At 46.7% G+C, this 9,146-nt stretch overlaps 1 protein-coding gene across 1 annotated transcript; it reads left to right on the forward strand.

Annotated features, from left to right (window-relative positions):
* The first annotated feature begins 3,493 nt into the window (after positions 1-3,493).
* Positions 3,494-5,552, forward strand: LOC138674262 (uncharacterized). The gene is made up of 5 exons (XM_069762144.1): positions 3,494-3,514; positions 3,731-3,814; positions 3,905-4,115; positions 4,196-4,352; positions 4,473-5,552. Exons 3-5 carry the CDS (start codon positions 4,001-4,003, stop codon positions 4,972-4,974), a joined length of 774 nt encoding a protein of 257 aa, XP_069618245.1. The 5' UTR covers positions 3,494-3,514; positions 3,731-3,814; positions 3,905-4,000; the 3' UTR covers positions 4,975-5,552.
* The last annotated feature ends 3,594 nt before the right edge of the window (positions 5,553-9,146 follow it).

Consider the following 9,146-nt stretch of genomic DNA (forward strand, 5'->3'; position numbering starts at 1 on the left):
GTGGTGGTGGTGGTGGGCGGAGTTTCTCCTGCACATCAGCCAATGGGCTTCTTCGGTGTGACGAACTGTGTCTGCCGCTGTGAGGAGAGGCAGCAACTGTGTGAGGGCTATGGTGCCCGCAGTCAAGATGGCCGTGTGAGGTGAAGTGAGGCCACGCCCAGTGTCGGTACACCGTGCAGCTGCAGCAGCCGTGAAGTGCGCCTCTCAGTTCAGTCAGCGCTGTGCGGCTTGGTTCGCATGGAGCGTTTTCACATTTTTTCACTTCCAGAAATACTTTTTTTTCTTTTAAGAATTTTTCTTCTGAAGCATCTTTACAGCTTTTTTATTTTTAATCACATGGTATTTTGCAGCTTTTTGAACAAATAAATAAAATAAAGTCTGGAGCGGAATCCTTGAGCAATTCTCTTCAGAGAAGTATGGCGGCGCTTTTTAGGAAGATTTTGAAGCGAATCTGCTTTAAATTCCTCCAAAAAAATACTTTCAAACGCTTTGAATGTTCTTATAAGAATCGATGTCGCTTCTCTGACGCTATCATTGAAATGGACGTTTTCGTAGGAGGAAAAATACAATCAAATTCCACTCCAGGAAAAACAGCTTTGCGTCCCTGAAACGTTTTTGAGGAGGTTTTAGGCATTGTTCACACTCTGCGGTTTGTTTTTTTTTGTCTGCAGGCAAAACCTGCTTTCTTGGCAGTAAAAACTCTTATGTCAAAATGCAGGTTCTGCTCTGTTTTAGCAGGTTTTTATGTGGAATAGATGGGATTTATCAGTGTTCACGTTTAATAAACTCCAAAACCTGTTTGTAGCATTTTTTTGCAGGGTTTTTGCAATTTCTCTTGCTTCCTAGGAGTGAAAAAATGCTGAAAGAACCGACATGCTGCAGACTTCAAAAACGCTGCCAAGTTCAATCAGGAATAATAATAAAATAAAAGCATGCACATGAGATTTCTGATATCTCGTAGCTTTTGCAGTTTCTTGTTTGCATAAGAACCAGCTGCATATGAAAATACCCGTAAAGAGAACCTGTCAATAGAATCAACCTTCCTAAACCGTCTATATGGGCATGTAGGTCATAGGAAGCTGAATACTATGACACCTTTATATCTGCGATCTGATGTCTTATTCCAGATAAACCGTTTTTCTTATATGTAAATGAGCTTTTAAGATCTATGGGCCGGACATAGATCTCCCTGAGAATTACTCTCCAGAGAGAATTGTAAATGAAAAGGGCTGTTACTAGTGTAAGACATGTAATGACTGCCCTCCTGTAAAAGTACCTTCACACTGAGCAACTTTAGAACGATAGCGATCCGTGACGTTGCAGCGTCCTGGATAGCGATATAATTGTGTTTGACACGCAGCAGCGATCAGGATCCTGCTGTGCCATCGCTGGTCGGAGCTAGAAGGCCAGAACTTTATTTTGTCGCTGGATCACCCGCTGACATCGCTGAATCGGCGTGTGTGACGCCGATCCAGCGATGTCTTCACTTGTAACCAGGGTAAATATCGGGTTACTAAGCGCAGGGCCATGCTTAGTAACCCGATGTTTACCCTGGTTACGCAGGGACTTTGGTATCGTTGGTCGCTGGAGAGCTGTCTGTGTGACAGCTCTCCAGCGACCACACAACAACTAAACAGCGACGCTGCAGCGATCGGCATCGTTGTCTATATCGCTACAGTGTCGGTTAATGTGACGGTACCTTTACATCTCCTGTAAATTAACATAATCTCTGGAGGCAGATTCTCGTGTAGATCTATGTCCACCCCATAGATCTGAGCAGCTCATTTACATATTAGGGAGAAGCGGATTTTTCTGGAATAAAATATCAGATCGCAGATATCAAGGTATCATATTATTCAACTTCGTATGACCTACATGCTCATGTAGACGCATCCTACTGACAGGTTCCCTTTATGGGTATGTTCACATGCAGCGTATTTTGCACTCCTCAATTTCCATAACTCCGACTCCACAGTCCTGGTATTTTGTGTGCAAACAATAAACTGCAAAAGCTCTTTTCTTCATTGTTCCATCTTATTTCACTTCTTCTAACCATATTAGGATCAGAAGCCTTAGGCTACTTTCACACATCAGGGTTTTTCATTCCGGCTGATTACGGCTCTTTTCTGAAAAACCAGAACCAGTTTTTCTCCATTGACTTGTATTAGCGCCGGATGGCCCTGCGTTCCTTCCATTTTTTTCCGGATCCGGCAAAAATTTTGATTCCGGCGTCTGGAAAAAGCGTCTACTGTAACGTTTTTTGTCTGCGGCGAAAAAAACAGAAGGGCCGAATCCGGCTCTTCCGGCTTTTCGCTACAATGCATGTCTATGGACACCGGAATGCGCCGTATCCGGAAAAAGGCGGATCCGGCGGCCTGACCCAGTTTTTTAATCTGAGCATGCTCAGAACCTATAGGGCTGCCACTAGGACACATATATAAAACAAAGCCATTGAGGCCCTCACTCATTTCCAGCCATACTGCAAGAGAGCCAACACTCTGCCACACCCTGCCTTCCAGCAAGAGCCTAGCCTGCCTGCCTTCCAGCAAGAGCCTTGCCTGCCTGCCTTCCAGCAAGAGTCTAGCCTTCCTGCTTTCCAGCAAGAGCCTTGCCTGCCTGCCTTCCAGCAAGAGCCTAGCCTGCCTGCCTTCCAGCAAGAGCCTAGCCTGCCTGCCTTCCAGCAATAGCCTGCCTGCCTTCCAGCAAGAGCCTAGCCTGCCTTCCAGCAAGAGCCTAGCTGCCTGCCTTCCAGCAAGAGCCTAGCCTGCCTGCCTTCCAGCAAGAGCCTTGCCTGCCTGCCTTCCAGCAAGAGCCTTGCCTGCCTGCCTTCCAGCAAGAGCCTAGCCTGCCTGCCTGCCAGCAAGAGCCTAGCCTGCCTGCCTTCCAGAAAGAGCCTAGCCTGCCTGCATTCCAGCAAGAGCCTTGCCTGCCTGCCTTCCAGCAAGAGCCTAGCCTGCCTGCCTTCCAGCAAGAGCCTAGCCTGCCTGCCTTTCAGCAAGAGCCTTGCCTCCCTGCCTTCCAGCAAGAGCCTAGCTTCCCTGCCGTCCAGCAAGAGCCTAGCCTGCCTGCCTTCCAGCAAGAGCCTAGCCTGCCTGCCAGCAAGAGCCTAGCCTGCCTGCCTGCCAGCAAGAGCCTAGCCTGCCTGTCTTCTTCTGGGAGCCCTCCCTCTAGTCGGCAGCGCACTGAGGTGAATATATCTTTTTTTATACAATTTCTCGCTCAAGCTCTCTCGCGCTCTCTCTCTGTTTAGCTCTCTGTCTAGCTCTCTCTCTCTCTGCCTAGCTCTCTCTCTCTCTGTCTAGCTCTCTCTGTATGTATGTATGTATGTATATATATATATATATATTTATATATATATATATATATATATATATATATATATATATATATATATATATATATATATATATTTCACCATCTTTCATTTTTGTAGGAAGCTGCTGCTGCAGGAGAAGAGGTGCTTCCGGAAGAAGACTGAAGGGGTGGAGAAAGATCTGGAGTGGGATCACAATTGGTATGTTTCTTTCATACATCGCGGAACCACAAACCACACACTACACCCAACACATAAAAACAAAAGATTATAGAAAGAAGAATGCACACAACACATAGAAACAGATCATTGGACACATCGCACAACATGAACAGAATGATCATTATAGATATCAAAATGTACACAACACTTAAAAAGGCAAACTACAAGCACATAATTGTTATGTTTTTCTTTTAGAGTTCGGATTCTGGTGCTCCATCAAGAGGTCCTCCGAGTGGCTCCCAGGGTCGTCGGCGTGCGAGTCGTGGCGGCCATCATCGTGTAAGCAGCTTTTTTTTTTCTTTGTTTGTTTTTTGGTATTTTCTTTATGTTTTGAATCTAATTTTATTTTTTTGGCCTTTTTTATAACAGGCTTCACAGCGTGCTCCTGATTCGGACGGTGAGGAGGTCGGCCTCAATATTGACCTCCTCATCGATCTGATCCGGGACAGGGAGTCACTGTGGAACATGGGTTACCGCCGCCATGCTGATGTCATAGTGACCCGCCGACTCTGGGAAAAAGTATGCCAACAGCTAGTTGAGAACTGGGAGGACCTCGATGTTCGGGCCCAGAATCAAGAACGTAATTATACACAGTTCAGTTATGTTGATGCATTCAAAGTATTGTATCTTAACCAATTTGTGTTTCTCCTTTTTTTACAGGTGAGAGGATTGTGAAGCGGTGGCGGTCTATCAGGGATCGCTTTAAGAAGGAGTTCAACAAAGAGATGCGGGCCCTGAGTGGTTCTGGAAGACGCAGGAGCAGATATAAATATGCCCAAGCCCTGTCGTTCCTCAGGTCAACGATGGTGACCCGAAGGTAAATATTACCCACCACATGTAATAAGCAATGTTTTACATGTCTAACCCTCTTTTGTTGTTTCAGCAAGGGCCATGCAATATCAGTATATTAATTACTTTTTTTTTCTTTGTTCCACAGCACTGTCGGGAGCACTCGGGAGCCTGCAGCTGTGTTGATCCCTTCTGGGGCGATCCCTCAGGAGTCCGCCACTGAGGGACACTTCGACAGTCCCGGCCCCTCTGCACCTTCCCAGCCTTCCAACCCATCTGATCCCTCGGTACTATGCACCAGCGCTGGAGCATCCTGGCCGGTTCCATTGCATGAATCTGCTGGTGAGGATATAGCTTTTCCTGTACCCCACTTCTCTGCTACTGCCACCTCTAGTACACCTGTGGCTTCGGGGCAGCAGTGGCAGAGGGGTCAGGTACAGCGCTATGTGCCCGAGTTCTTGCACCTGAACGCATCCTTCCAGAACTGTCTCAAAGTTTTGTCCGAGCAAATGGCTGCAGGTTTCAATTTAATAAATAAAAGCATACTTGAGTTGCATACACTTCTGATAACGATGTGTTCAGAGGCAAGTCAGTCCGGTCGGTACTCGAGCAAATGGAGAAGCTATCTACTGATCAGCAGATGCAAGTAATGGAAGCCTGCCAGTCTACTCTAGCGCTCATTACCTCCAAAGCCACAGCACTTGCCACCCCTCCTGCACCTGCCCCCCTTCAGCCACTGTCCCTCACTACAGCCACTACCATCCTCCTGACCCATACCAGCAACGTACCCGAGCCCCGTCCCACCAACCTCACCATTACCCACATTGTGACCGTGCCCTGTCCCACCATCCAGACCACTACCAGCATCCCACCCGTGCCCCTTCCCACCATCCAGACCAGTATGAACATCCCTCCCCATACCAGTTTCCAACAACATCTTCCGCGCCTCCTCTCCCTGCCCACTACCACCAGACTCATTCACCCGTCATGTTCCAACCCCCTTCTCCACCCCTCAACGCTTCAGCCTCCCAATCCTCACAAACCATCATGAACACCCCTCCATCATACCAAATTCCTAACCTAACACCCAGTTTCCTGTCCACCCGTTCACTTGCTTTCTCCACCCCTTCACCACTACCTATTGATCCTTCCCCACCACCACCACCACATTCCTCTCTCCACACTCCCACTTTCGAAGTGTTCCTATCTGACAGCCCCTCCAGCACTATCTCCACCACGACATATTCAAACCTTTAAGTTTTGGCACAGCCAAATAAAGTTTATTTTATTTTTGTGTTGCCAAACAGAATTTTATTATTGTTTTGTTCAAAAAAAGTTGTAATAAAACAGTTTTTAAAGCAAATTTGTATTTTGTTTATAAGGTATAGTTAACACTTGGGTTAAAAATGGTTTATTGGTAGAGGTAAAATACGTTGGGTAGAACCCAAACAGGTACACAACTTGGGTAAAAGAAGGTAAAATACTTTGGGTACAACCCAAAGAGGTACACAACTTGGTTAAAAGATTTTAAAATACTTTGGGTAGAACCCAAAGAGGTACACAACTTGGGTAAAAGAAGGTAAAATACTTTGGGTAGAACCCAAACAGGTACACAACTTGGGTAAAAGAAGGTAAAATACTTTGGGTACAATCCAAAGAGGTACACAACTTGGTTAAAAGAAGGTAAAATACTTTGGGTAGAACCCAAAGAGGTACACAACTTGGGTAAAAGTAGGTCAAATACCGTTACAAGGTCAAAGACAAATTATTCAAACTCTCTCATCCTGCCAGTCGATTCTTCCTTCCGGTGACATAAAGTATTCTGCGAATTGATCCCTAATTTGGGAAACTGTTACAGAACTTCTATACGTTATGTTGTTATAATCAGCCAAGGTGGTTTCTTCAGAGTGGTCCTTAATGGAAATCTGTTCCTTGGAAATCACAAAATTGTGCAGGACAACACACGCTTTCACTACCTCGTCAACAGTGTCTGTATTCAAGTTTATACATGTCAGTAGAACTCTCCATTTGGCGGTCAAAATCCCAAAAGCGCACTCCACCATTCTCCGTGCACGTGTGAGGCGGTAGTTAAAAATTCTTTTAGTTTGGGTTAATACACGACTGGAGTAGGGTTTCAGCAGATGTTCTGACAGCTGGAAGGCTTCATCCCCAACACAAACAAAAGGCATTGGTGGCCCAGAGGTTTGAGGCAGTGGTCTTGGGAGGGGGAATTGAAAGGTGTTTCCATACAAATGCCGCCCCATTGCAGACAGTTTGAAAACTTGGGAATCATTTGAGCGGCCATACGCCCCAATATCCACCGCTACAAATTTGTAATCCGCATTGGCGATGGCCATCAGCACAATGGAAAAGTGCTTTTTATAGTTAAAATATTTTGATCCCGAACCAGCCGGTTTCACGATACGGATATGTTTCCCGTCCACCGCGCCCAAGCAATTGGGAAACTGACACACTTGCTGGAATTTCTCGGCTACTTCCAACCAATTCTCCATTGTGGGATGTGGTATAAATTCATCGTGCAAAGAGTCCCACAGTGCACGGCAAGTGTGCTTTACAATTCCGGAGATGGTGGAAATTCCCAGTCTGAACTGGAAATGTAGTGACGAAAGGGATTGTCCAGTTGCACGGAATCTGTGAACAAAATCAAGACAGAAATTGCTACAAAATCAAATTACAATCAATCAATTAAAGTGTACTACAGGAGTCAGGAGTACATACAATAAAAATGGCTTACCGAAGAGTGACCATCAGACGCTCGCCCGGTGAAATAGAGAATCGGCAATATGTATCACTCCTTAGGATGAGATGTTCAATTCGGTCCACCAATAGATCAAAGTTCTCTGCTTTGCTTTCATCCGCACATATGAGAAAAATGTCTCTGGGTTTCCTCATAGCTCCATGTGCAGTGTAGAAAACACCCCAGGTGTCATTCTCTGTGCGGTGATGGGGTGGATCCACAAACGGCGTCGGCGCAGAGGCATGATGCGTTGTCTCTCTCGCTCCTTCTCCAGAACAATTGCTTTCAAGCGATTCACCTCCACAATGAAATCCACGTTGTTCTGCAGAATCTTCGCAATAACGACATCCATCTCTCTCCAAACACTTGCTCCTCTCCAACCTGTGACTGATGGGCTGTACGAAGACTGTATATATAGTCTTCAGGGGGCCAATCACATTTTGGAGCCTCCCAGGGGCGTTATAAAAAACCGGATCTGTCAAAAACCGGATGGAAAACTGGACTAAACGGATGCCAACCGGATGGGACGGATCCAGTTTCTCGCCGGATCCGGACATCGGATCCGGCTGAAATCTGGATCCGTCCCATTCGGTTTTCACAAATTACGCCGGAATCGTCATGCGGCAAAAAAACTGATATGTGAAACTAGCCTTAAAGCAATTAAAAGAAGTAATGTTTATTCATTGATAAGCTGCCTGCTCTATATACTTGAAAACACAAAGTAAAGACGCTGGTGGTTGAGCTGCCACAAAATCTACGGCAAAACTGTCAGTGAAGCTGCTTCCGGACAAAGATCGTAGGCCTTTTTCTACAGCAACTCTGCCTTTGAAAACTGGGCACCATATACACAAATTCTTAGGCTATGTGCACACGTTGCGGATTTTGCTGCAGATCCGCAGCAGATTTGATGCTGCGGATCTGCAGCTGTTTTCCATGCGTTGTACAGTACCATGTAAATGTATCGAAAACAAAATCTGCAGTGCACATGCTGCGGAAAAAACGCGCGGAAACGCAGCATTGTTTTTTCCGCAGCATTTCAATTCTTTGTGCGGATTCTGCAGCGGTTTACACCTGCTCCTCAATAGGAGTCCGCAGGTGGAATCCGCACAAAAACCACGGTAAATCTGTGGCAAATCCACGGGTAATCCGCAGTGCGGTTAACCTGCGGATTTTGCAAAAACAGTGTGGAAAAATCCGCACACCAATCCGCAACGTGTGCACATAGCCTAAGGCTTCTTTCACATGCGGAAACTACCGTATATACTCGAGTATAAGCCGAGATTTTCAGCCCATTTATTGGGGCTGAAAGTCCCCCTCTCGGCTTATACTCGAGTCATACCCGGGGGTCGGCAGGGGAGGGGGAGCGGGGGCTGTCTAGTTATACTTACCTACTCCCGGCGCGGTCCCTGCAGTCCCTGCTTCTTCCAGCGCTGCATCTTCTTCCTGTACTGAGTGGTCACATGGCATATTCATGACTGAAAATGAGCGGTAACTGTGACCGCTCAATACAGCAAGAATATGCAGCGCCGGGAGAAGCCGGAACTGCAGGGACCGCGCCGGGAGCAGGTAAGTATACGGGGAGGGGAGCGCTGCGCGATATTTACCTGCTCCTCGCTCCGGTGCTGCTCCGTCTGCAGCGTCCTCCGGCAGTGACGCTCAGGTCGGAGGGCGCGGTGACGTAGTCAGTGCGCGCCCTCTGCTGAGCATCAGTGCTGGAGACGGAGCCGCACGAGGAGCAGGTAAATATTGAAAGCGCCGGCGTCCTGAGCGAAGAGAGGTGAGTATGTGATTATTTTATTTTATTGCAGCAGCATTCTATATGGCACAGCTTGATAAGGAGCATCTATGGGGCCATAATAAACGGTGCAGAGCATTCTTTATGGGGCACAGCTTTATAAGGAGCATCTATGGGGCCATAATGAACAGTGCAGAGCATTATATGTGGCACAGCTTTATATGGAGCATCTATGGGGCCATAATGAACAGTGCAGAGCATTATATGTGGGGCACAGCTTTATATGGAGCATCTATGGGGCCATAATGAACAGTGCAGAGCATTATATG

This window comes from Ranitomeya imitator, chromosome 4, assembly GCF_032444005.1.
Source record: "Ranitomeya imitator isolate aRanImi1 chromosome 4, aRanImi1.pri, whole genome shotgun sequence".
Classification (NCBI taxonomy): domain Eukaryota; kingdom Metazoa; phylum Chordata; class Amphibia; order Anura; family Dendrobatidae; genus Ranitomeya; species Ranitomeya imitator.